Below are 27,957 nucleotides of genomic sequence, written 5' to 3' on the forward strand. Positions count from 1 at the left end.
GTCGAAGGGCACGTCCACGTCTACGAGCAACATCACCGCAGACTCTCCCTTGCAGCCGCTGTGGCCGGACCTGCCCGTCCCGCATCGGCATCGCCGGGCACCGGCGAGCTTGCGGCAGACGCGAGCAGACCCCCTTCCTAAATCTTCGTTCGCGAAGCCAAGCCACGGTGACGGAGGCTGCAATTCGCAAAAATGTTTGAGGCACCGTTACGTGAACGGCCGTCACGCTTCGGAGCGAGCTCTCATTTTGGTCTTCGTGCTCAACTTGCGTTCAAAGTGCTGCCGGGAGTCTGGGAGCTATTGAGGCCTGGGAGAACGAAGAAACTCCGATGGAAACGTTGACTGGAACGTCTCTGCGAACAAACATCGGGCGTGGCTTTCGCTTCACGTTTACCACAAATACATGGAGCATAAGTTTCAGAAATTCCACTAAATGTATGCCCTTAAGTTAAAGATTACTGACCTTTTACTGCACATCCCCTTCCAAAAACCTGTATAAAATTACGTAACATTTTATAGTAGTATGACATAACTTCACAAGGATAGGCATTGCCAGGCTTTTAACTATTTTTAAACAAAAATACTGTAATGTGTTTGCAGTCTGCAATTTTGCTCTTATACATGAATAACAAATGGATTGCACCACAAGCCCATCCTGTGCTGAGCATTTGTTAGTGTGTCTGTCGCGCTGACGAGAACGTAAAATTAACTGTACATTTTACACCGGGACACATTGTACTACTCGAACGTACTAGGATGACATTCTGGGCATCATTGTTCATAGGAATGCATTACATTCTCCTCATACTTTGCAGTGCATTCAATTACATTATATAACAGGTTAAAAATGTACATAGGTTTTTCCCCTTAGCTTAACAAAAGAAGATATACGCAGTGCTATACGACATTTTTGTTTTTTTTAAAAAAGAAAAAAGGCGTTGTGAGAAGAAGTTGGAAAAAAAAAATACTCATGGGATCATTGTATAACTTCACAAAGTGTTTAGATGTGACTCGTGTTCAATGTTCACGTTAAAAATGCAGAGTATTTTCTAGTATTACGGTAGGTGTGTGGCGCGTAAATTTTTGATGCGCGTTCCTGATATTACGGTAAATGTGGAGAGGTTTTGTTCGTGCGCTAGTAGTACTCTGAGAAACAGAAAATACATGTAAATTCGAGCAGCAAAAAAAAAAAGAAAAAAAATCGAAGGGCATTTCGCAAACCCCAGGAGGAAAAAGTAAAAGTTTTCAGAGGATAATAACTATGTTCTGCGCTGGTAAGAGTTTTCTGGACTTGGTTTTTTTAGCGTTTTTGTCAGACTGAAAACTGGCTCGTCATGAGCGTGCCTCGCGCGTGTAGTAGCGAAGGAAGGGTTTCTCCATTGATTATTAGCACAGTTTCTCGTAGGTTTTGTCTTGTTTTCCGTTTGTGATTAAAATGCTAAGAGAAACCTCTGTGTAATAAAGGTAAGTTATGTTTTTGCCCCTGAGAACTTGTGTGTTTTTGAGTGGCAAAGCGCTCGCGAGGGAGTTCACACCCGTCGCGTCGGTTAGACGGTTAGAACCAACCAACCAGGCAGGCGTCTCGGTCTCCTGTTTTGAAGTCACACAGGTTTAAAACCTTGAAACTAAGAAGAAAATAAGGATTCTGCGTTACAACACAGAGGAAATTGCAAGCAAATAGTTACTTCGTGAAAATATTTACAGTAAGTATTCGTGGAATGTGATTGTGAACGCGCTACTAGACTAGTTCGAGCAGATCTTGACGAGTCACGAGAGCTCCTGAGTCGCAGTCTCTGTTTTCACGGTTATTCGTAAGTATTATTATTAATATTATTAATCGTTGTAAGTGACCTCTTCCTCCAAGCCTCTGAAAATCTCCCAATCAACTTCACAACCCAGTTACATCACAGGCCCACGGCCACGGTACTTAACATATCATTTGCTAAGGAAAGTACCATCGATTCCATCATCTAGACTACAGCAGAGGGGGATTTGAAGCAACAACCTTCAAGATTCCAAGATCACAGCTGTAGTGTAAACACTTATGTATTTATTTAGCAGATATCTTTTTTCCAAGGCAGTTCGCATGCTGGGGTTGTATAAACTGCTACCGTGATAAGTTGGTTTATACAGTTAGGCAATCTTGCTTTGTCAATTCAGGGTAAGTACCTAATCAAGCATCATGCCACAGCAGGAGTGAGGATTTGAACCCAGGACCTTTAGGTTACAGTGTGACTGTCATTTGTTACACTACCTGCTGCCCCAGTGTTTATATAATGTGTATAATGATAAATTGTGTATAATGTGCAGAGCGATACATTGTGTCCTTTGGTCTCTGTTTCTATATGCAGTTAATCATCAGACTTTTTAATTTCTGCAGTGAGATAATGCTGCGATTTACCAGTATTCCAAAATGATTAGAGGTAATCTGTTGAGCCAGCCCAATGTCCTATGTTACTGTTAATTTATCTCAAATGATCTCGGCATGTGTTGAATTTATTTACATACTGTTGCAAGTAAACACACAGTGACATGCATGCTGTCACATGAAATTGCTGTTCTTCCCATGAACGATAATGTGACTCCCCCCCCCCCAGAATTTTAGTGTAAATATGTTGTCTGTTTTGAATCATGTGCTTAATTTCTTTTAAATTGCCATGTTCTTTCAGTCAAATTATTTTATGGTAATTCTATCCAGACTCCCACCTCAAATTACATTATGTTTGTTGTGCTTAGTGCAGCCAGAAGACCACAGCCCATCAGTAACTGCTTAATCTTATCTACTTTTTAGTAGAAATCCTATTTATGGGTCCATGTCATTAAAACTGAGGCCAGATAGAGCAATTTTCATCTGTCAGCAAAGTTGGGAATATTTCTGTGGTTATAGTGGGCTTGTTATGCACTGCTTTGCTGGGCCTTGTTTAATGTGCTTTTTCACCAGTTGTCTGACAGACACAGAGAAAATATGTATAATTCTTTTTAGAAAGAAATGGCATTCTGTGAAATGTTATAGTCTGTGTAGCAGTATTACCAGGAGTGAGTGTAATTTGCAGTAATTGCACTCTTTGGAACTATGCCTGTTGTTTTGTCACTTTTGCTGTCTTGTTCCTGTATTTTTAAGATGTTTGGAAATGTTTCTGGCAGTATTGGTAATTAATTGAATCCTTCAAAATTGTCCAGCAAGGTGGATCTGTGCCAAAACCCCTTAGAAAAGTAGACTGTAGCTGCTGAATTACTGGGATCTGAATTACTGAGCATTGAAGTGCCTGCAAATGAAAAGTAACATCTAAGTAACATTTCTTGAAATCTCTAAGACTTCTGAAATCACTAGGAGTAACAGTTATGGTCCTAGGGGTAATTTCTACTTTTCTGCTATGACATCACATTATTATGCCAAGTACAGAAGCTGCAACACTGTTGTAAGCCAGTGGTCGAAACATTACCCGAAGACAGTGGCAAAATTTATGGGAGTAAGACATGATGATGCATTCACATGCATTAACACTGTGAAACTTGAAGTGATGGTACATGAGCCTTGCATTACTGTAATGACAGCTCTAATCCCTGGTTTTGCGGTAAAGTCACCATTGGTGTAACAGATGTACACTTAGTGGAAATTTGCTTTAACAGTCCATGCAGATTAGTAATGCAGTCTGAAGGTTCTCAGTTTGACTGCTACTCCTGTTGCAGTACCCTTGAGGAAGGTATTTTGCTCCTTCTACTTTGAATTGTTCCAGTAAGAATAGCCTGCTGTGTAAATGGGTATGATGCAGTCTGGGAACCCAGTCTCGTTTTCCGCATTTAAATGAATGGAAAAAATTTGGTTGCTTAACAGAGGTTTGCCTGATGGACAACTTTCGCTGAACAAATTAAATGGTTGTTGACTGTACATTATTTCATTTTCTGAAGTTTGTTAGAGTTCAGAATACAAGTACATCACAGTTGCAGTGATGTTAGGCCAAACTTTAATGTAACATGCAGTCAAAAGCCCAGTTTCAATAAAAATGCAGCGCTGAAATGAATGCCACATTAAAAGGGCTTGTAAGGATGTAATGTTGTAAAAATGCTTGGATAAAATACACCGATAGCTCCATTAGTGCATAGTTTAGAACAGGCGAGCAAGTACAAAGTCCAATTTCACTTTACTTGCAAAATGGTTGAACTCAATGGCATGTAAGTGGGACATGTGAAGAATTGGCTAAACAGTGACTCCCCTGTTTTCTATTCCTGACTATGGCGGTGAAATGAAGCCAGTTCACTGCACCCAAATGAACACCTTCATGGTTTTAGTCTTGCTCATTGGTATGTCTCTCAAAACATAAAGGCATCAGATATGATAAAGGTGAAGTGTCAAACGTGTTTTTTCAGAGGCCAGTGTGTTAGAATTGAATAGCTTTTTAGCAGTGTAGCGACCCATTGTGGCCTATTGTGATTCTGCGAGATTGGCATGAAGACTGCTTCTTATTTGTAATCATTTCATTTTATGCCTTTAAAAGGTGGTGAAGAGTTCTGAAAGCAGAAAATAATTATGTATTGGAGGCCTGATATTTGAGCTAGCAGGTGTGGGTCATATCTGAAAGAAGGATTCAAGTTGTTTTTCGTCACAGGTGGCTGAAGCATGCATCTTACATTGCATTTTCCTCAGAAACTGTTTACAGCATTTAAGAGACCTGTCTGGTAATGGAAATGACACTTCAAATTTTAAGGGCTTGCACATATCCAAAAGCTTTTTTTTTTTTTTTTTTTTGGACTGACCTTTGAGGTTTGTATTTTCCATCTTATGGCTTAAACAGCAGGACTGTATTCAGCCTTCAGCCCACACAGCTGTAGTACTTCGTGAACAACTATATTTATATGTTACTGCTGTACAAAGCTGGTTTGCTTGCTGATGAATGTGAAATGAAAGCTTTGTTTTAAGATCTGTTGTGTTGCTGAGTGTTAAATTAAGAGCCTGTATGAAAACATACCAGAGCAGTATTTATCTGAATGCTGTTGGCTTTTACATACTTTTGAAATGCAGTACTGACACTGAGAAAAAGCTGAATGTAAAACTGCTTTTTAAAGAGGCTCAGTTTGCCTCCTCTCATTTTTTTAAAATATTTTTTCATACACTTTTCAATAAATTAGGCTTAAGTGGTATTGAATTTAAGAATTTGTCCACTTGTTTTCCATTTAAATTTATCATAATGGGCTGTTAATGAGCAAGACAGCTGTTAATATTATTTTGTGAAATTGGTGTTATGAGCTGTCTGCATAAGATGAAGCCCAACGTAGTTCCCCAACCTCCGGAAACACCGTATGCTTTTCAGCTGAAAACAGATGGTGTCCCACTTACTATTTTTACTTTTTTTTTTTGTCGCATGGAAGCTCTTCTGGAAACAGCCTTATTCATTGCACAATGGTTGATCTAGCAGAAACAGTAATGAAATTAACATGTCACTTTGCATACTTAGTTATAGTAGAGAATGTGGGTAAATGTATGACATCAACTCTAGTATTACTGTCACAGAAACTATCAAGTAAAAAATAAATCCTGAGATTGTACCCTTGGGAGCCCAGCAGCCCTGATAACGGCCATGTTATTCACTGTCCTTCTGGGACGCTGTTTCAGAGAGGCAGGCTGAACAAGTCCCCCTTAGGAATTCGAGGCATTTTAACTTTTTTTTTAAAAAATTTTTTATTTAAATGAACTATCTGACAGTGCTAGATGGAAGGGGAGGGGGGGGGGGGGGGTCATGTCTTTATACTTCCTGCTTCTTAAGATCTGAAATCATACTTACAGCATATGTACTACCTATACACAGCTGTTACTACAAACATTAGAAAAAGTCTGTTGAAGCCTATAATATTCATGTTCACTATGGTTGAAGAACATATCAAAACAGCATTTGTTATGCTTTATTTGAAGGATCCAGTCAATTCAAGATAGATAACTGTTGTAACAGTCATGTTTAACAGGAAGTTACTGGTTTCTTAATATCTGGTTTAATTACGGTCATAATGGAGAGTGGAGCAGTTTACTGCTGTTCAGCAACATCTGGATCAGTATGACACATGGTGCCATCCTTTGCGGTCATCTGTTGACCATCTGCCTTCACCTGCTGAGCAGTCTTCAACATTGCCAAAAGGACTCAGATGTTCCTCAAAACTGCTGCCATGTTAAAAGGGCTGTTTTGCCTGGTTTTATGGTTTTCAGTAGCCTGGAAGGTGGGGTTTAGTAATTTGTGCTCGATAATCGGTCTCCTTGGGCTAGGTACTGAGGAGTGACTGTTAAATAATGCAAGATTAGTCCTCTGAACAATATCTTGCTATAGGTGTTTTATACTTTACTGTCTCAGGAACTCCAAAGGAACCTAGTTCCATGTTTTATTCCATTAGTTGTTCTCCTGATGTCCCTAGGGGGACATAGCTAAGTCTTTATCAAAGATTCATATCTTTTACATATAGATTAGTCAAATTGGTAGAAATATAATTTACTGCTGAATTCAGGTTCAGCAGTTGGGAGTGACTTTTTTGCTCTTTTGTGATCCAGTCTAGCACCAGCACCACCCGTGTTGGAACACAGCAAACAAGGCAGTGATGTTGATACTCAGTTGAAAACAAAAATAGTTTTTAAATGTTTTTTTTTGTGTTAGGTACCACTGCTACATGTAATAGGTGTCTCAGTTCCTAGTTCAGTTTTGTAAATTATAGCTGCATAACACAGTAAGTTGTTTAGAGTTAAATGAGACCAAAGTAACAGCTTAATCCAAGAACAACAACTAAATGTTCAGGTTTGATAGTTTACAGCTTGAAGCCACCCTGATGACTGAGTAGCATGAAGCTACTTTAATGAGCCATAAATGGTTAGGTATTCTACCGTAAAATGAGCAATATCTTGGCCAGTGCTGAAATTAGCCTAAAGATAGCAGCCTGTATCAGAACATATTTACACAGAAGGTTAGTGTTTCCAGTTCTAAAAAGTTTCAGACATCCTATTAATGGTCACTTGTGTGAGGCTGCAGATGGTATTGCCATGTATCTTTTTCTCTGTGAATGCAGTTACCCTTTGTATTTATTTGTCTGTGGTGTGAAAACACTGGATGTGTTTCTGCACCTGTCACATTTTTTTTTATTAAATGTATATCTACAATCCATTGCTGACTGAAACTGGCACAGGGCCCACCCTACAGGCATGTGTCTTCCCAGAATGCTCAATTTAATCTCTCCCCTTCTGTGTTGATAGGTGGCCCTTTGAAAGGATAAAGGCCTGCTGGACAAAGCCAAGTGTTTGAATTTGGGCATCAGATGAAAAAGTGAACTGCAGGATACAGAAGTATTTTGAAGTAAGTGTTTTTTTTTTTTTCTTTTTTTTTTCAAATTGCTGCAGTCATTCCTTTAGTCCTTGTTTCAGTTATTTTCTATTTTTAATGAAAACACTTTTTTCAAGATCCTCTTAAATTTTTAATGCATTGTATTGACTGTAGAATGTGTGCTGTCAACTTTGTTTTTAAAAGTATGACTTATTTTCAGTTGAACCTTACATTGAGTTCTGTTTTTTTAAGCAGTGCAGTTCTGGGCCTGTTTCAGTTGTAAGCATCTTTTACCATTTCAAAAAATAGTTCTGTCTTTGACATTGGTGAAACAGGCCTGGTCTCTTATGGAATGTTGTCACACTGCTCCCTTTGTCACTCTTAGTGTAGCTGATTTCAGTCATACGCTTTTTTTTTTTTTATTATGTCAAACAAGCTACCATACAATGTTGCATGATTTGGTAGAAAAGCAGCATTGCCACTGCATCATCCTGCTGTTCTGTTGCACTCAGTGCTGATACAGTATACTGTAGAATGAGTCAGGGCTCATCTTGTTCTCAGCCTTCTAATGATTGAGACCAACAAATTTACATATACATTTATCTATTTAACAGACGCTTTTGTCCAAAGTAACTTCCAATGAACTCTATGTAGTGTTACTATCAGCCCACACACCTTATTCACCAAGTTGACTTGCGCTGCGAGATACACCAGTTACAATGGGTCACTCATCCATACATGAGTGGAACACACTGTCTGTCACTCACACGCAAATGTGTATGAAAGCCGACTTCCTGCTCCATCCATCAAGAAAGATCGTATTATCACATCTGTGATGCAAAACTAAGTTTTGAAATATTTTTCTAGCTTGTGTTTCTGGTCCTAGTAAAGCTAGCAGGAGGAACCCTGCTTTGCTTCCTGTTGTCCTGCCACCTTCTACTCTAAAACTGTTTGCTTGTTATTGTTCGTAGATGTTGAAACTGCACATATTCACCAGTGTTACCACCACACAAATATGTAAGATGGTAAACTGTCACTTCATCCTTGGGCAAATAGACGTGGAATACGTTTAAGCTATGACAGCAGTCCTGCTTTTTTCAAATGATTAGTCTGTGGCAAACACCATTTTTTTTACACAGATAAACACTATTCAGATGAATCATAGCATTGGTCTACTTGGTAAATATTTTGATACAGAGAATAATTAAAATATTGAGCTGGTTTGTGTGTGTGTTTGCCAAACTTGAATATGTCACTGCGGAGCTCTCTCTCCATTATTCCCTAGTACAAGAGATTGAAGTATGACCAAAAGTCCCGCACGTTGTAGCTGTCTATGTTCCCCTTTTTGTACTTTCCAGTAATGTTCTGTCATCAACTAGTTACCAACATTTTGCACTGGTAAGCAATTAGGTAACTGTATACATTCTGTATTGCTAAAAGAATTAAGGATTTATTAAAGATTAATACATTTAAGAACACAAACTATTCCAGTTTTTTTTTTTTTTTCTTTTTTTCCCAGTTCTTTCCTAACTGGAATAACATAATGTTTAGTTTTTACTAGGTCTGGCTAGATTAAATCAAGTGCCCGAATAGGACTAGGACACCCTGCAGTGTGAAAAGTAAAGAATATTTTAAGGAATAACGAGAAGAGAGCTGAAAGTGATATTGGTGCTAGATGCTCTCTGCTGTTGAATTGCAGTATTTTCTATAATATTAAAAGTAGAGTCAAAGTATGGAGTAACATTAAGTGGTCCACTGGACTTTATGGAGCAGAACTAATTCTTTTAACCTGGAAGTTGTATTCTTGAAGTATTTCTGTCAGGTTTTTCTACAGGGCATAAAGTTAATTTTCATTTTTTTGAAGCAAGTACTATGTTAAATCTTTCAATATCCATATTCACTGTGCTTTGTTCCCTGACAAAGAATTTAAATTTCCTTTGCTTGATAATACTAAAGGTAGTTTTTCCAATGAATTTTCATTTGTGGAGTTTGCAAGCGCTCCGTTTTCAGATAGGTTTCCTTCAGGTGCTCAGGTTTTGTGCAGCTGTCCAAAGTCATGCATTTTAAGTGAAATGGGGGCTAGAAATTGTTTATAGTGTGTGGTTACCTTGGGCAGATGCCCAGTCCAGGGTTTACCCCACCTCATCTAGTGCCCCGTGCTTTCAGGATAGGCTCCAGACCACAGCAACCGTGGTTATTGATAGTGTGTGAATGATTATAATTATAGTTTTTTTTTTTTTTTTTTTTTTAGTTAAAGCCTTTCCTCTAGGCAACATAAAGGGATAGGTTTATAAAAGGCAAAAAATCATTCAGTAACATTTTATTGCCCAAGATACTACCACACTGACAGCTTGAGTTACTGTGCTTTTTGTTACACATTTTAGGCAAACATTTAATAACACTATCACAATTTTGTCCTTACCAGTGGTTATGCTGACTTGAGTGTTGTTCTGTAGCATGGCCATTCTGAGTCCGTATCTGCTGAAAACTTTAATGAAGTTTGCTGCAATTTTTTTTCGACTTGCTGAAGGCTGTATGCACAGTGCCACAGGGAATTCTCCACACTGTTGTGCACACCATGTCTGTAGAATTGATTTGGTGGAAAGATTAAAATTCCTCATTCCGTTTGTTTATGAAATGCACCTGTCCTGTATTCGTCTGAGTTTGTCAAGTGCTTTGCTTGCTAATGGTGCTGGCAGCTACCAGAATTGTGGGATTGTGGCATTGGATAAATTTGAATGGCTGACTTTGTAGCAAAGCAGTTCGCTTTACTGATGTTGTAAGTATCACAAATGTCATCACATTGGTCTAAACTGTTAAGACTATTGAGACATGTTTGTTAGTTGTAATGTATGTGGTCTTGGGTCTTTTTTAGGCTTGCAGTCACAGCCTGAGATATAAAAAAAAAAATCAAGAATTTGACCTTACGAGAGTTTCATGTAATAAGAGATCCGAATTTGGATTTTGTGCACCTTCTGACAGCTAAGCAGAACAAGACATTTACGTTTACATTTATGCACTTAGCATGTGCTTTTCTGCAGAGCAGCATACAATGACTATGTAGTATTTAGCTCACACCTTTATCACTTACAAAGCTAGGTACTCCACCCTAAATTCCCTACTATCATTTAACCATCTGTACAGTAGAGCAGTATAACACATACATTCACAGTGCGGGCCGTTGAGCGTTATCTAAAACATGTCTTTTCACTGTGGGAGGAAATTGAAACCACCTGATGAAAACCCATATGAACATGAAAACACGCAGGGATTGAAACCGGTCATCTGTGCAGTTATAGTGAAACTTGCACTGCTTTAAATTCTTAACTTCTGTTACTCCTTATTTGCAAGTTTCATCTGTTATCTCACTACTCATGTCCCCCATTTGGGTTGTCCACAGGGTGTCAACTTAATTTGATGTGTGAATTCATTTTTTTTTTTTTTTTTTTTGATTTTTGCCTTTACTGTTTTTAAATGTTAAATCTGTAACTATTAAATGTTGAATTAATACATAACAGTTAAATAGCATATATACAATATATGTTTTGTTTGCAGCCATTTTTTTAAGTATTCGGCATGTAATAGATATGAAAAAACCATAAAAGGATCGCTTAGACAGCCATACCGTATTATAGAGTAATGATTGAAATCTGCCATGTCATGTAACAATAACTAAAGTTATGTAAAAACTTTTAATGACATTTGGTGATGTTTTAGCATTAATAGTTATCTGTTTTGGGGCTTAGCAATGCATACATATTTTTACCATTGAAACTAATGGTAATCTTTGAGAATTCATTTTATGGAGGATTTTTCAGGGACACATTACCTTTGTAATTTGGGAATAGACTACTTTCAAGGCCTCAGAGTTCATCTGTTTTTAATAATTTGCTTTCATAGACTTTACATTTATTTATTTAGCAGACATTTTTCACCAAAGCGACTTCCAAATATGTGTAGTTGTCAGCCCACACACCTTATTCACCAAGGTGACTTAAATTGCTAGATACACTACTTACACTGGGTCACTCATCCATACATTAGAGAAACAGATTCTCTCTGTCACTCAAACACTATGGGGGAACTTGAGCAGCATGTCTTTGGACTGTGGGAGGAAACTGGAGCACCCGGAGGAAACCTACGCAGACACGGGGAGAACATGCAAACCTCACACAGACTTAGCGGGGATCAGACTCGCATCCTCTCGCACCACCCAGGTGCTGTGAGACAGCAGCGCTACTTGCTGTGCCACCGTACCTTCCCACTTTAATGTGGGAAGAGCAGTTCAGTTTATTTTTGGTTAAAGCAGCCTTCCCCACAGGTTGGCCTCAGGGTCCCTAATAGAGAATACAAATCACCAGAGTTATATAGAATTAGCTGTGAGAGAGGAAGAACAACATCCAGATGAAAGAAATATAGGGTGAGTTTGGAAAATATTAGGCAGTAGTTTACTGAGTGCTTCATTACCTTTGTCTGACAGTTATACTGGTTGTTTGGACTTGTAAATTAAATGTTTTAAAAAATGTGTAGAAGACTAAGCTTTCAGATTTCTATTGCATTTCAGTCAGTGTGTGTCTGTGTGTGTGTGGTTTCCCTTATCGTTAGATAGACTGTGTCCCATGCCAATCTGTGGGCTTCCTATTGCCCCTGTGAAACTAAATTAAAAAATGCTTTTTCCATTTTATTACAACTCTGTGACTTCATAAACAATTTTAAAGAATTTAATTCAAAATTCTTTACTATATTACTTGAATTTTTAATTAAGCAATGAGTAGATTTAAGCAACAATTGAGCAGAAAAAACTTGACTGGTGTTAGTCAATTTGTGGAGAAAGGAAGGGAGTACATATCATATGTTCTGTGTTTTGTTGCTGTTTTTCCACCTTCACCTGTTTCCTCAATCTGTGTCGTGGAACAAAAACCTGTTTTTGCAAGCTTTTAAGTGTTATTGTTACACTTTGTGGTATGGACCTGAGTAGGGGTGCAGTAGTTCAAAACAGAACATCCATCTGAAGCATTGGCCTTTTGTTACTAGTGAAGGGATTAATGAAAGTAATACCAGTGGTTGTAGCTCCTAGGAGTATTTTTGTAATCACCAGTTCAAAATAATCGTTTATAAAGCGGTTTCATATTTTTCTGTTCCTCCAATATGTCTCTTCTGCATTATCGTCATTAATGTCATAATGTAGATCAGAGTGAACATTGCCATTCCCAAGTGATAAATATTTTGTGTGAGGATATGTATTAAAACTGACAGTCTTCAGAAAACATTGACTGTTGCCCACTAGAAGAAAATGCTGGATTTTTTTCAAAATAAGACCTTATTCTTACTTAATTTAACTCAGTGAGTTTGTTCTTAATATAGCTTATGCTGTTCTTTGAAGTGATTCATACCGAAACATTGCATTGTCATTCCCCACAGTCTTAACCAATAAGTGTGTGGTAAGAAACCAACTTTTGCAGTTAAGGTGAAGGAAGTGTAGGTTAGTGTACTTACTTTATACAGAAGTTATACTTGTATTCCTGCACAAGTGTTGTGCCGACTATAGTTACCATATGAGAATCATGTTACACTGTTTTCCGTCGTTATGTAGTGTGCTGTGGAGATTTGTGGCTGCAGTGGGCTCATGCCATGACTTGGGGTCTCTGGCTGTAGCACCTTAGCAACCAATAGAAGCCAGCAATATGGGCCCAGGAGTGAAGGAGACCTACTGCATGGTGTCATGAAGCATGAGGTCTGAAACTTCTAGTTGCTGCTTTCTGCTGTCATGCCTTTGCAGACATGTATGCAGTAAATTTCAGTGGAGAAAACAGCTGACAAATTACAATAAAATTACAAGTGTGAAACAAGGGGACCAGTGGTACCCCAGAGTGGTTGTTTAATGAAAATTCTTGATTTTAAAAAAAAAAAAGTCTAAATGAGGATTAAGTTAAGAGAATAGATTGTCACTTTCTATAGAAAAATCCTTTAAATCATGGGCTGCAGGTGCTGCCTGTCTCATTAAATCTAAAATTTCCTTTTCAGTGAGTCAGCATCTGCCATTCTAGATATTATTAGTTTAGTTTTTTGAGCCTTGCTCTGGTGATATCAGCATTTTATATTGAATCTGAAAGCCATATCCTGAACTGAAAGCAATGCCATTGAAAGAAATAAAAATTAAACATGCTTGTGTAATGGGGGTAAAGGACTGAGAAATGAAGAGAAGGAAATTATATTAAATATAATTATTCTAGTTAGGTTTATGATAAATTTTTCAGGGAATCACCAGTCACCCATTTTTTTGACAAAATAGAGATGCTGATGAATTTTTAGATTGGCACTGAGCTAGTAAGCAATGTTTTTTTTTTTTTGTCTTATGGGATTCTTAATAAATAGCAGACGGTGTACAATAAATAAGCAAAAACATCTTATGAAATACATGTAGATGGACTTTACCAACCAGCTGTAGCACAGTATGAAACATTTCAATATGACACCTTGCATTGTAACCCAGGTGTGAACATACTTTGGTACACTGCCCTTGTGCTCTTTTCCATTGCTAACCTTTACTGGAATGAGAGGGCCATCATTGAGACTGTCAGACACTAGGGTTGTTTTTTGTTTGGGATGTTGTCTTCGAGTGCTTGCTGTTTTTTAGGCACAGCCCCTGTGCACCATTGGCTATCAGGTGTCATGATGGTGCAGAACCTGTTGAAAGGTCTTCAGCCTTAAATTTATTCATTTAGCTGATACTTTTCTCCAAAGCAGCTTACAATGTTAAGGTTACTAAGGGTAATTTTACTGGAGGAATTTAGGGTAAGTACCTTTCTCAAGGGTCCTACAGCTAGAGGTGGGATTCTAACCTGTGATATTTGGGTCCAAAGGCAGCAGCTGTAACCACTATGCCACCAGCTGCCCACACATTTACAGCCTTACACGATTTTATGTTTCGGTGGACAGAAAAGAGTAATAGGAACAGGAATCTCTTTTGCAAATAGACAATGCTGCAAAGAATAGTTACCCAGAGTTTTGGAAAATGAAGACAGTAAAGAGGAGAGGTGGAACTGTGGCTGTGCGAGTGAAGTTTATATGACGGTTATGATGTGCACAAATGTTGCATTGGATCTGTTTCCACAGGTCATTATCGTGAACTGAAAAAAGAAATGGAAAAGACAGCTCATAAAATCCTACTGCAAGTTGTTTACAGAGGTTTCTGCTGGAATGATGTCTCCCAGGGCTGTGCGGCAAGATGGGACACACAATCCCCTCACTTTTCCTTAGTCTGGAAGGAAAGGAAGTTGACAGGCTTACACCATTCAGTTCATCACTGGGTACTTTGCTCTTTGCTGAGGCACGAGTTACAGTTGAAGAATGTTCTCCAAGGTCACCATTGTGGCATTTCCTCCATTAAGTTCAGGTAATGATGCCTGCTCTGTATCAAAAGTACAGTTAACTCTTGAAAAACACAGGTTTGAACTGTGCGGGTCCACTTATACGTGGCTTTTTTTTCCCAATAACTATATTGGAAAAATTTTTGGAAATTTGTGACGATGTGAAAAAAACTCGCAGACGAACCGCATAGCCTAGAAATATCCAAAAAAAATAAGAAAAAGGTATCTCATGAATGCATAAAATATATGTAGATACTGGTCTATTTTATTATTTTCTACCATAAAATGTACGTGTAATACATACATCTGCAGTGTTTTGTATCATATAAGACAATATTGATGTAGGTATTGACAGACTCATCTTGTAAACAGACAATGTAAACTTATGGAATTGAGAAATAGACTTGCAGGATTGATTTTCTCTTCCTTATGAGTTTAATAACGTTTTCTGTATCTTACTTTATTGTAAGAATACAGTATATAATACAAAATATATGCTAATCGACTGTTGATGTTATTGATAAGGCTTCCGGTCAACAGTAGACTAGTATTAATAGTTAAGTTTTTGGGGAGTCAAAAGCTATATGTAGATTTTCAACTGCGCAGGGGGTCGGTGCCCTTAACCCCTGCGTTGTTCAACGGTCAACTGTAGTTTCATCAGAACACTCTAAACTGGTGAAAAGGGTTACGTTTACTGTTTAACAGTAGCCAGTACAGTTAGCAAAACTATGTAATGCTGCAGGTATCATAATGGTTAAAGCTGTTTCTTTTCATTTATTCACTTAGCATTTTCTCTGAATTACTCCAGTAAAATGCTGATCGCTGTATAAATAGCTAAATAAAGTACATTTGTATGTAAACCTCACATTGAAAGTCACTTTGGTGAAAGTTACCACCTAAATGAAAAAATGCATTGTTTCATTGGGAAAATTTGTGATTGTATTGAAGGATTTATAAATCTAGCCTGTTTCACTGTTTTCAATAGGGAAATTAACAGGAGACATGTCAAAGATATCTGAGATCTTCTTACTGAATAACAAAGGCTGGTACTGTGGTTTTGGCAGGTTTGCCTGCTTTCTAAGAGCTAATTGGCATAGACAGTGTGCTTTATCATTGGTTTTGCTTTCAGTCATTCCAGTCTCGTGGAAAATATATTTTATTTTCAAATTATTTCAAGCAAAATGTGGATGAATAGAGTAGGAGACCCTATCATGCTTATTTTGGGAAATGTGATATTGGAGAAATTGATCTTTATCTTTGAAAACAAAAAAAAAAAAATCTGTTTTCTGTGCTCCTCAGTATTAAATGTCGGTATCTTAAGTGGTACTGTGAAACTTTCTAGTACAAAAAACATTCTCAGCAGGCCACAGAACCTTGAGCAAACTCACAGGAAGCTGAGGCTTCTGGGCTGTGGTCTTTATCTTGCTGCCAGCTGTGGAATGGGATGTGAGGTGGAGGAAATGTTATACTGTCTGTGTCCTGTATGGTTCACTTTTCAGTCTTAAGGTTAGAGTCTGTCAGAAAAACTTTTTTCCCGGTAATGTTTCTGTTGCCTTTTTGCAAAGGACAGCTTGATATGAAACCCGAAATTTATATATTTTGTGAATATGGGGGGGGGAGGGGCGCGGTGGAGCAGTGAGTTTGACCAGGTCCTGCTCTCTGTCGGGTCTGGGGTTCAAGTTCCGCTTGGGGTGCCTCGTGACGGACTGGCGTCCCGTCCTGGGTGTGTCCCCTACCCCTCTGGCCTTGCACCCTGTGTTGCCGGGTTGAGGTCCGGTTCTCCCCAGCCCCACTTGGGGCAATCGACTTCAGACAATGTGCGTGTGCGTGTGTTAATATGGGCTTCTTAATCACTTCTCTATAAGGCCGTGATACATCCAATACTAAAGTAAATAGCATGTCCACTTTATATGAGCCAGCAGGTGGATTTGAGTTGTTGCTGTTGCTTTGCAAACAAAAAACCCCACTTGCACTGTTGTAGTCTTGAATGTAGTTTAGAGTAAGTTGAATTCGACTCCGCCACCACTTGTGTGGTTTTCATGGTAAGGGAGTGTACGGAAGTGGTTTACTGTTGCCCTCTTACGTGCTTGTCTTTGGATTGTGATGACAGGAGGAACACTCCAACTCAGCACGCCCTCAACCGAATTCAGACTTTCACCCAAACAAGCAACTCAAGAGCTGTAGAGCATTAGCTTTACCTGATGTGGCCCCATGCTGCTTAATTGATCAAGGGACATACACTGAATTTTTCATGTAACAATAAGATGCATAAATGTTATTGTATGTAATCAGCTTTGCAACTGGGTAAATAATGGCAAGTAGCTTACGATGCAAACCTAAAATTATGATGGTCATCTAAATGAATAAGTAGACAATATAGTATCTGATGCATCCAGGTTTATAATGGCATGCTTATTGCTGTTCATCGGCCTACTTTTATGTAAAGGTGTTCAAAGTTGAGTAAACTTTCAGTACTTCAGAAAAGTTTCAGTATACTTTGGCATTAATTGCAGCGCCATCACTAAGCTGTTTGTATAACTGTCCTACATTTCACATTGTGTACCTCATTTGACCACAGTGTTTTCTCCAACAGCAGGAACAAGTTAATGACTTGAATTCTGCCAAAATGATTGCTCAGTCATGAGGGCCCTGTGCTGTACAGGGCAGTAACCAAGCAACACATCAAAGGAAGCCATAGTGTGCCTCTCTACCCCCCAAAACCCCTGTTGGTCATGTCTGGCCCAATAACAGATAAGTGAATTCTTACATTCATGTGACATCTAATACTTCAGACCCTACACCGTACCAGATATTGCAAGCTATTTTTGATCAGCTGTATATGCATATACATTTAAATATAGTGTAATCACTACTAACTTCAACAGCAAGTAGTTGTTAAAAGAGTTCTAACATTTAATGTTTTGGCAAGTATAACAAGCATTTTATAGGGTCTCTCTGTTCTTGGTATTAGATAAATGTATGTCCTGAAATAGAAATTTTTGAGAATGACTCATTACTGAGCTCAGTGGCTGAAGTTTTGTCTGGAGATCATAAATCTGCATAATTTGCTTTTTTTTTTTTTTAAAAAAAAAAAAAAAAAGCATACAGGAAATAGAGAACACTGATGTCATTTAATGCCTACATTACTAAATTCAGTTAAACAAAAACAGGAACGGGGCGGTGGCTTGCACATGTCTTCTGCTGCAGTTTAGCCTCTTGTGTTCCCTTGGAGGCCTGGTAATAGACCATATATCACCTGAAACCATGGTGGGCCTCTGATACACTTAATAAACTCAGTAGACTTCATAGTGTATCACAGACTCACAATATTGAGAGGGGGCAAGAGCTGGCTTCCATTCTGTGCCCAAGGAGACAGTCAGTCCAACAACCCATACACATGTTCACTGCAGCTTTCTTGGGTGGTAACAGATTAAGTGGAATAAGTGGAGTGGAAAAACTGACTAGTAAATTTTGCCAGACTTTCTCTCCAGGTTGTGTGCTGAAGAGCTTCTCTAAAAGACAGGGGTTGACTGATAGGTTTATCCAGCACGGCTTGCATTTTTCCAGCACATGTGTAGATTATGTTTTCACTGGAGTAATTTAAATGCCATACTGTATGTTACAACAGTAGGACCATTGCTAGAGATGGGAAGTCTTTTACTTATAAGCCCTAGCCCTTAGTTATTATTCTGCTTCTAGTGTTTCCGTGACAGATTCCTCTTTTGTTCTGTGGGGAAAGCACTCTTAGCTGTTGCTATGAGTGATCTCATGGCCAGATTCCTATCCCAGTGAATAGTAGGTTTCAGTTATCTACTTCTTAATTCTGTATCTCAAAGAATGATGCACAAAGACAGGAGGGGTGTTTTGAGAGTTGCATCTCATCAGGTGTGCATGTCCAATGCAGTTCTTTTCACAATGTGACCATAAGGCATTTTTAGAGATTGTAAGTATAGAGTTGAATACTATTCATGGAATCATACCTGAAGTTCTTTAGGCAGGTAATAGTCCTGTAATTGTTACAGTGGGTAACAAGAAGGAGAGAACAACCTTTTAATTGTGTGATGAATTGTTTTACTATTCCGTTTGTATTTTTATGCTTTGCTTTCGAGCTCTGTCTTGGAATGAAAGCTAAATGTCAGCCTCTTGTTTCTGTATTGCCTAACCAGCCAGGCACATACACCTATAAAGAGCAAACAAGTGACATGCTTTAGATGTTAAAGCTTTGTGGCTTGGGAACTTTCAGTTCTTAGTTACAGAATGAGTCTTTTAAGTATTATTGCAGATTGAGAAGTGGCTCTGTATGAAGTTAGTGGTTTCAGATGCAGATCTTTATATTGAAAAGTTGTGGAGAGAATGTCAGAAGAGGGCAGTGAGCCATGAATTACACCTTTTATTCCATCACCAACTTAGCATTCACATTACATTAAGGTTCATGGTTGTTTTACTTATGCTCTGCCTGATTTATATGGCTCAACTATGCCTACAACTCCTCTGTGTGGAGCCAGTTGTAGATGAGAACCAGTACCGCCTATAATACATTGCTGTGGAATTCAAAGATGGTTGAAACAGTAGCAGCATTAATCTGGAGTTTGTGACTGGATGCTGTGTGTAGTTTAATGACCTTTTCATACTTGTCTCTTCTACCAGTGTAATTCAGTCCAGTGACTGTCAAAACAGCATCATATATCTCTTCTCTTCTGCTTGAAATAGTGAACAAAGAACAGTACTAGCTTGGTCCATAAACGCCAGCTCACACTATCTGCTTGTCTTTAAAGACTCGGGTCTTCAACATGAACAGAGAGTCTCATGTGATATAAATGCATGGAGGCGTTTCCATTGAAGTCAGTGGAAGGGCTTACAGTGGATCTTTTATATGCACACATGACGATAACATTTAACAAGTTGGCAAGATCAGTTTCCATTCAAACAAGTGTTGTCTGTTTCTTAGTGTGTGTTGGGGGGAAGGGAACATCCCTTTCTCAGGTAAACCACAGGACCATAATGCAGATGTTTTATATCTGGCCCTTAGATTCTTATCTCCATTAGATGTTAAGCACTGCCAGGCATATCACTACCCTAAAATTAATTTAATGGTGATTTGTATTACTTAATATCTTAATATGTACAGCAGAGAATTAATACATGTAGAAGAAAATATGGGAATTGTGTGGTTTTGGTACTTGTTCTGAAACTGAAATACATCAACAAACAGAGCAGGTGAGTGGCTTTTAAGTTTACCAATCCGAAAGCAAGACCAACTCAGTGGACCTACTAATTAAAAAAATTTTAAGAAACTCATGCTGTCGGAGTTCTATGTCATATTGTGTGCTCTATGTTTGGCTGTAATAACAAAGCGAGCACTACTACTGTCACTTCCTGAAGCTTGTGCTGAAAGGACAGGTGCTCCATACAAGGATTTAGTGTTTTGTGTAACTGATTCCTTTTTTATAAAACTTTCAAAGTAACAATATTTGTCAGACATCTTGAACCAAAGTATCAGCTAAATGAAGAATAATAATAAATATCGCTTTTAAGCCATCTGTTTTGTGCTCAATGTTTTTTTCAAAGACTACATCCATAGAATGACAAATTCTAGCCCTGCTTACGGAAGGTGAGTTTCTTCAAAGCTACTTACAATTTACCTATTTATACAGCTGTTTTTTTTTTTTTTTTGCTGGAGCCGTTCTGCTTTGTTCAGGAGAACTACAGGATGCGGGCCTTGAACTTGCGACCTTTGAACAAAAGAAAGCAGCTGTAGCCATTATGCTGCTTGTGATCTATGTAGATACAAGGAGGTTTATTGGTGTCTGTAGGTACTGAATAATTTTTTTTTACCTGTGAAGACAGTCTTTCTCCACCAACCACCCATGTGTTGCATTTGTTGATTTGTTTTTATGTGTGTTTTTGCGTATGTCTAGATGTTATATATAATATTTCAATATTATATTTATTGTCTGGTTATTGGTGTTTTATTTAGTGTCTGTATTATTACCTAGTTTGTATTTATAACTTTCACAGTCTTCAGAAGACATGCAGGTAAGAATTTCAGTGCACACCACAGCAGATTTGAAGTGATACGTGTGGAGCTTAGAATGCTTGTGTTTGGTGAAGGAAATTACCTCAGAATGCTGGGGTTCAGAGACAGTGATGGAATGCAAGCGCAGGGTAGCAGAGATGCAGCTTTGGATTCTGATCCTCCAGAATTGGCTTAATTTGGAGTGTCTCTGTGTCTCACCTTGTGGTTTCCTCTTGGTTTCAGAAGTTCACTGTCAAGTAGATGGTTTTGAAAGGTATGTCAGAACAGGAAAAGATGGCTACTGGGAAGGCTGCTATATTTACTGGAATATACACTGCAAATGGCACATGGCATGTAGGTTTAATGTAGACTGGTGTTTACATTTTCTGTCTAACCACAGACCTAGTGACTGCACTACCAGTAACGGAAATGAGGTACTCCTTTTCTCAGTCTGCAGGAAGTGTCTTAGTATTTCTCTTCACTAGGTGTTGCACCCAAACAACCACTGTGGTTCTCATTAATGCAGCATCTCTCTGTCCTCTGACCCTCCTGTTCCACAGCATGGCTTCCAAACCCCACACCCAACCCATGAAGAAGCATAGCCAGACTGACCTGGTGAGCCGACTCAAGACGCGGAAGATGCTGGGTGTTGGTGGTGAGGATGATGATGGAGAGGTACACCGCTCAAAGGTCAGTGGCTCTGCTTGCAATGTACATGTGGCTCTCACTGCTGGCCTAGAGGCTCCAATGTGTGTTGAACCATACCTTTATCTTTCTTTCACCGCATCTTTCTCATGTCTTTCAGACAGTTCCCATTTTAGCCCTCAGTGTGCTTGTCGAATATGGCTTCCAGCATAACAGAAGTTAACAACCTTTCTTAACATTTTGTACACCAAAAGAGACCCTCATAACATAATCTAAAGTACAGTTTTTTTAAACTGAGTAGACTTTGCTTTCAGCAAAGTGGGGTTAATAAAGCAGCTCCAGTACTGTTAGCAGTTGGTTTTTGGCTTCTGGTTCTATGTAGGTGTCAGACCTACAGCTTTGCTCTGAGTGGCCAAATCCCTCCTGCACACTGCCCAGCCATTTATCAGTTAAGTGAAATTAATGTGCATGAGGTAGGATGATGTGTTCTTCCAAATGGAGCTAAGGTACTGGGGGGGGTTTGTAATGGTTTGATGGTGTGCCATACATGGATATTTTCTTGGATGAAGGAAGATTTTCATCTAGCCACTTTTACTACCTCAGTGTTCTTCCCATAGTGAGGAGTGTAATAGCCTCTGGTTACTCTCAGTATGATCCCTCTCTAGATTAGGTAGCTGCTGTTTGCCAGCATCATATGTTGTTTGTGTGGGAAAACAAACTTGAGATATTGCAAATGTCCTGATTGAGTTTAGCACAATCTCCTACAGAAAACTGTTCAGGAGAATCATGGCACACTTTTTTTTTTTTTTTGCATATTTGAACATATTTGATGAGGTTTTCCTTTCTCTAATCTGTTTTATTTTGCCAATTCATTTTATCATTTCCCTTGGGAAAATGTTTGGCAGTGATAAATGCAATTTTCCAATTTTTGTTCTCTCTGAGCTGGCACAGAGTTAGTGGAAACAGCAATAATTGTCTTTGATAAAGGGTGTGTATGAAATGGCTCAAGGTTAAAGATGGGAGTGAGTACCGTTTTTATCAGCGTTAATATGGCATCGTTTGGGATTAGGGCAGCATGAAGAATGCTGGGGCCTCCATACAGATGCGCACTCGGCAGGTGTGGATCTCGGTGAGAATACTGAAGGAGCACCTGGTGTGCGAATGAGCCCACAAATACACATTTCGAAGTGACAATGCTTAGATGATTTAGCTGTGAAGAAAATTGAATTGCTTCATCATCTACACTTAAATACCACTGTCTCCCCAATTCCATAAGCATGGAGTGTGTACATTTGTTTACACATTTAGCGGATGCTTTTCTCCAAAGCAGCTTACAATTTCATGCTGTTTATAGGGGTTTACCCACTCATACAGCTAGGTAATTTTTACTGTAGCAAGTTAGGGAAATTTCCTGTCTCAATGGTACTAGAGCTGGAGGTAGGATTTGAACTGGGGTCCTTTAACTCCAGAGGTGGCAGTTCCAACCTCTACATTGTTCAAGTGCTATATGAATGCTGCCTTTCATCCACGCCCATTTTCTTGAATTAAGTGGTCTAGTTAGTTAATTGTCTGTACTGTGCGGTTAAGTCAAAAAGTGTTCGCAATATATAAATAAGAGGAGAAACATTATTGCCAATTCTTCTTGTATTTGGCTCCACAATTGAATACTGCTGCTACACTAAACTATGCTTGCAGGAAAAGTACCTGCCATTTATTAATGTAGTGCAACATTTTGTAAAAGCAAATGTAAATAAGAAAAGCTAAAGAAGTGAAGGTTTGGAGAAAAAGAATTCCTGTCCTACTGGTAACTGTTTGACTTTTTGGTTTCTGAGCTCTTAAGTGCGGCCCAGCAGTGAATTACATTTCGTTGGACAAGAAATCAAAAGCCCATTACGCTGATCATTATCAGTGAATTTCTTTCGAACCAGAGACACTAAGCACATATGAAGACTGTCATCTGTATGCATTGCAAAATTAGTGCTTGTGGCCAAGGGCCCGCGAGTCATGATTTTTAAATCTTCATTTTTGTTTGCTGTGTTCTGTGGGTGTTTAAGGGCTTGGCATTAATGATTTGAATATTGAATGTGTATTCAGACCTGTGCTCAAAGACTGCCACCTGAAAAACTGATCAAGCCCCCCAGTGCTGTTTATCTTCAGTGGCTTCATTTAAGTCACTTTACATTAATAATCAAAATCTCTTACAGATCAGTCAGGTGCTGGGCAATGAAACCAAATTTGCTGGACGTGAACCTATAGGTCTCAGGTATGGGATGCATATCTAAACTTCAGCGTAAAGATAAATCATAAGTAGCCATCACACTGATCTTTGTGTTTGTGTCTGAACCTCATGGCTTCAGGACTTCCTGGTTGAGTTTGTGCATTGTGATATGTTATCCTGAATGTTCTGCTTTTTTCTAGGCTTTGGATTCTCATCTCAGCGGTCATGCTCACACTTATGGCTTTGATGGTAAGTAGTCAGCACAGAATAACTGCTACCAAGCAGCACAAGTTAAGACACAACCCTGTGGAATTTTAGAGAATTTGGTTGCCTAAGCTGGGGTATCAAGTCTTCAGCTAAGTCAGATAATTCTTTCTAAATAGTTGCTCAGTTGAGGTGATGCTGGTTGGGTTCCTGATTGCTTGGACATGGGTTTCATTGATTACTGTTTGCCGCTTAGGTATCTCACAACATTGCTACCTTTCCCTACAGGCTGTAGTGTTTCCTAACCACCTCTATGAAATGATGTTCAGCGAAGAACTCTCCACCACCCAGGTTTCTCTCAGACTCTATGGAGGAGCCCTTCTCAGTAAGTGGTCTTTGACTTCACCTCTTAGATACAGTTGCATAAGTTTATCAGAGCGGCATCAAGAGGTCACAGTGCTTCTAATGGTCCGGTGGAAACATTAAATAAAAGTAAAGTCAGGCATAAAGTTTCTGTCAAACACCATCATTTACCATCAGCGGTTTTAAATGATTATGCTGGATATTTCAGAAATGACAGTCAATACTTTTTTGTTGTTTGGTTTAAAATGCTTTTTTTCCAGCAGTTCTCTTTAATCTGTCTTCCCTTCTTGGAGCATGACAGGTTTTTATGTGTGGCACTCTGCGTTAACACTAGACAGGATACAGCTTGTGATCGAAATTCACGAGATTTACCTGAGCCAAACTTATAACATTCCCCATGGAAGTAAATTATTAAATTATTATGGATAAGATTCAAAATGGCTGTGAAGTGGTATTTGCCCCTTTGTTGTTTTTTTTTTTTTTTTTTTATCTTTCATGTTTCTAGCTTATTTCCACAGTAAAATTTTATTAGCCCTCACTGACAGCAGTGGTAGTAAGTATAAATATTTGAATATGCCTTGCAGTTATTTCCACTGTGATGTTTATATTTGGGGGAAAGAGAATTTAAAATGAATTTGAAGTATAAACATTCATAATTATGTAGTACATTTGGAACAGCCAAGCAGGCCAAGGAGCAATTATTCAGTCCTGCCACCCAGATTTTTGTTGCAATGCAGGGTGCAGTGCATAGAGCCCTCAGCAGCACTGATCATTTACATGTATTCATTTAGCTGACGCTTTTCTCCAAAGCGATTTAGAATGTTAAGGTTACAATTATTTACCCATTTATACAGCTGGGTAATTTTACGGGAGCAGTTGAGGGTAAGTACCTTGCTCAAGGGTACTACAGCCGGAGGTGAGGCTTGAACCTGCGACCTTTGGGCCCCTAACCACTACGCTACAGGCTGTCGTGTGTGTGGGGCAAAGAATGTCCTCAGGTGGACTCAGTCATCTTCCTGTGTAACTGTTTACTTACCATTCTCAAAATTGCTGGACATTTTTTTGCATAATCATACTAATTGGATTAGCATATAATTTCTGAAGGTAGTATTTCATTTTATCATGGATGTAATGTAGTGACTTTTGATGGGCAAGGCTGATTTTCATGGCATTATGCAGATGCAGCCAGCTTCCTCATAGACCTGCCAGTTTCTACTCATATAGTGACCCTGTTTCTACACCATACATCCACCATGAGCCCTGGCAGAACTCCCAAACTTGCAGTGGTCTTCTGTCAGATGCTGTCTCTCTAATCCATAGCCAACTGGATGGCAAGGAATCCCAGGCAAAGGCTGGGATAATCCTCAGGGCAGATGGCACATGGCAGAGAAGAGCTAAGAGTCTGGATGCATAGGAGGAGTATATTAGGGGAAGATCTTTATCCATTATGCAGAACAAAAAAATGTGAAGAAAAGGGCTGTTAACAAAAATGTACAGCATAAGATCATTTAGCTCCTTCACATTTCTTACTGTCATGTCACTCAGACATGACGGCTCTTGGAAGACAGTGATGTAATGAAGGCAGAGCTCTCATACAGAGTATGTATGGTTTATTTGTTGTTACAATATGAAGTAATGTAAAGGCCCTTAACTCTGAAGTCCACAGCCGCTGATTGACTTCATTTGTATGTTCTGTTCCACAGGTATATCTTTAATCGTGTGGAATGGTTTGCATACTGCTGAGAAAGTTGTTATTCAGTGGACCCTGCTCATGGAGGCTTGCTACTTTGGAGTCCAGTTTTTAGGTAAATTATCATTCTTTATCTAGCTGTGCAAGGTGACTTAATGTCCGACACTTGAGGCCCTGATTTCGATTCAATCCCATATGGCAAGGAAGACTGTTAAGTTAATGTATGTAGCCTTTTCTGTCTTCAGCTGTTCTTAGCATAAATGAATATTCAAAAGCTATGGGCAAGTTTTTTAACCATCGAATACTTCTGCTGGTTTCACTGTTACTAGAGCTATGCTACCCTCTTGTGACTAAAATCAGCAGTGTATCCTTTTCTGCAGACCTCTTTCACCATTAAATACACGGTCAAGTTGAGGACTGGGCCTTTTTTTATGAATAATGTCCTGCATTATTTTTTGTTATTGACCTCCAGATAGGTGAAGGCAACAACAAATTGTTGTAACTGCCTAAAATCTCACTTTGACACAACAAAACCATTTCAACTTCCTCTCAAGCGTTTTATGAAAACTTTGTAACGATTTTATGCATTTCACTCTCTGTGTCATCCTAGTTGCCTCAGTCACCGTAGCAGAAGTGGGCCCAGTGACCAGCAGCAGCATTCTCCTGCTGGTCAGTCATGTGCTGTTCCTCATCATCAGTCTCTCCTACTACTTTCACCTGGGTCGTCGGAACAAGAAGCCCTAATCAGTTCCATGTGAATCTTGGACGGATTTTTGTGTGCTTTTTTTGTATTGGTTTGGGTATGAATGTGACTTTGTATTTAAGGTCAGATAGATTTGGAGAGGGTAACTTAAATGGGCTTTTGGAGAATTCTGTTGGTGTCCTTGAGCACCATACCTCAGTTGCTCTTGTAAATATCTAGTCCTGTAAATAGTGCTGTGCAAGGTGTGTTGTCACTGGAAGTTTTATGTCCCTCAAAGTCCCCCTCTTGGCATATAATTAATGCAAGGTATCACAGTAGTGAGTATGACTATCTTGCCAAGCTTCACCACATCTGGCCCCATGTGTGTGTGTATACCCATGCACATATACATACACACAGGGGCATACAGTATACATAATTTTGTGTCTATATACACACACAGGCAGAGATATCTACATATGACAAAAGTAAGCTTCTTCTTGGTTGTAAAGTTACTGGTATTCCCTTTGAGACTGGTACTGACCAAATTCCAGTTTGTAGTGCAGACACTTAGTAACCATACCCGTTTCCCATGTTCCATGGTTATTGAATTAGCTGTATTTTGCAGGGAGCAGATTTTGTTGACTTGACTGTGAGGGGCATGGTCATTTTTATATTTATTCGTTTAGCTGATGCTTTTTTCCAAAGCGACTTACAATGTTAAGGTTACAATTATTTACCCATTTATACAGCAGGGTAATTTTACTGGAGCAATTCAGGTACCATGCTCAAGGGTACTATTGCTGAAGCTCAAACCTGCGACCTTTGTGTCCAAAGGCAGTCGCTCTAACCACTACGCTACCAGCTGTGTTTAGTTTGTGACCATTTTCATATTAATTAGCTTGTTGTTTCACTGTTGTCTGTAGCTGTAGACAGACAGAAAATGGGCACTGTCTGAGCTTCGTTACTCTTGATTTTTCATCCGAAACAAAACATTAGCTGGTGTAGCTAGCTTGAGTTTTGCTGAATTGTCTTTATGTATTGGGGAGTTTCGTAAGCAGTACTTTACTGTTCCTTTTTTGGGTTCTTTGTAGACTCTGCAAACAATTGGACTTTGAATTACAAAATAGCTAGTTGTGTCTGTACTGTGTATAACTTTAGACACTTTCTGGGATCCTGGGGTGAATTGTTTGAATATTCACAAAGAAGAAATGTCGTAGTTTCCACACCTGAGCTTCAGATCATATTCTCAATTTTCACAGTTTACACGCTTCAGTGATCATGTTGTGGGGTGAGAACAGGAGCTGTAACGTATGTATGGGAACATATCATTTCAAAGCATTCAGTGTTGCATACGTACTGTCTGCACAGCCGAGCTGCCTTCGCTTCTCATGTTGCATAACCATTTATGGCTTCCAACTCTGCACTAATGAAGACACTAATGATTTTGAAGACAATTGGCTAGATGCGTTGCATA

At 38.9% G+C, this 27,957-nt stretch overlaps 1 protein-coding gene across 1 annotated transcript; it reads left to right on the forward strand.

Annotated features, from left to right (window-relative positions):
• Positions 1-1,094: 1,094 nt before the first annotated feature.
• Positions 1,095-27,204, forward strand: LOC108934502 (tumor protein p53-inducible protein 11-like). Its single transcript, XM_018752370.1, has 8 exons — positions 1,095-1,274; positions 7,226-7,325; positions 21,239-21,368; positions 23,528-23,586; positions 23,742-23,790; positions 24,034-24,130; positions 25,812-25,913; positions 26,409-27,204. The coding sequence occupies exons 3-8, from the start codon at positions 21,240-21,242 to the stop codon at positions 26,540-26,542; spliced, it is 570 nt and encodes a 189-aa protein (XP_018607886.1). The 5' UTR covers positions 1,095-1,274; positions 7,226-7,325; position 21,239; the 3' UTR covers positions 26,543-27,204.
• Positions 27,205-27,957: the final 753 nt, after the last annotated feature.

The sequence above is a fragment of the Scleropages formosus genome, chromosome 11 (assembly GCF_900964775.1).
Source record: "Scleropages formosus chromosome 11, fSclFor1.1, whole genome shotgun sequence".
NCBI classification, from domain to species: Eukaryota; Metazoa; Chordata; class Actinopteri; order Osteoglossiformes; family Osteoglossidae; genus Scleropages; species Scleropages formosus.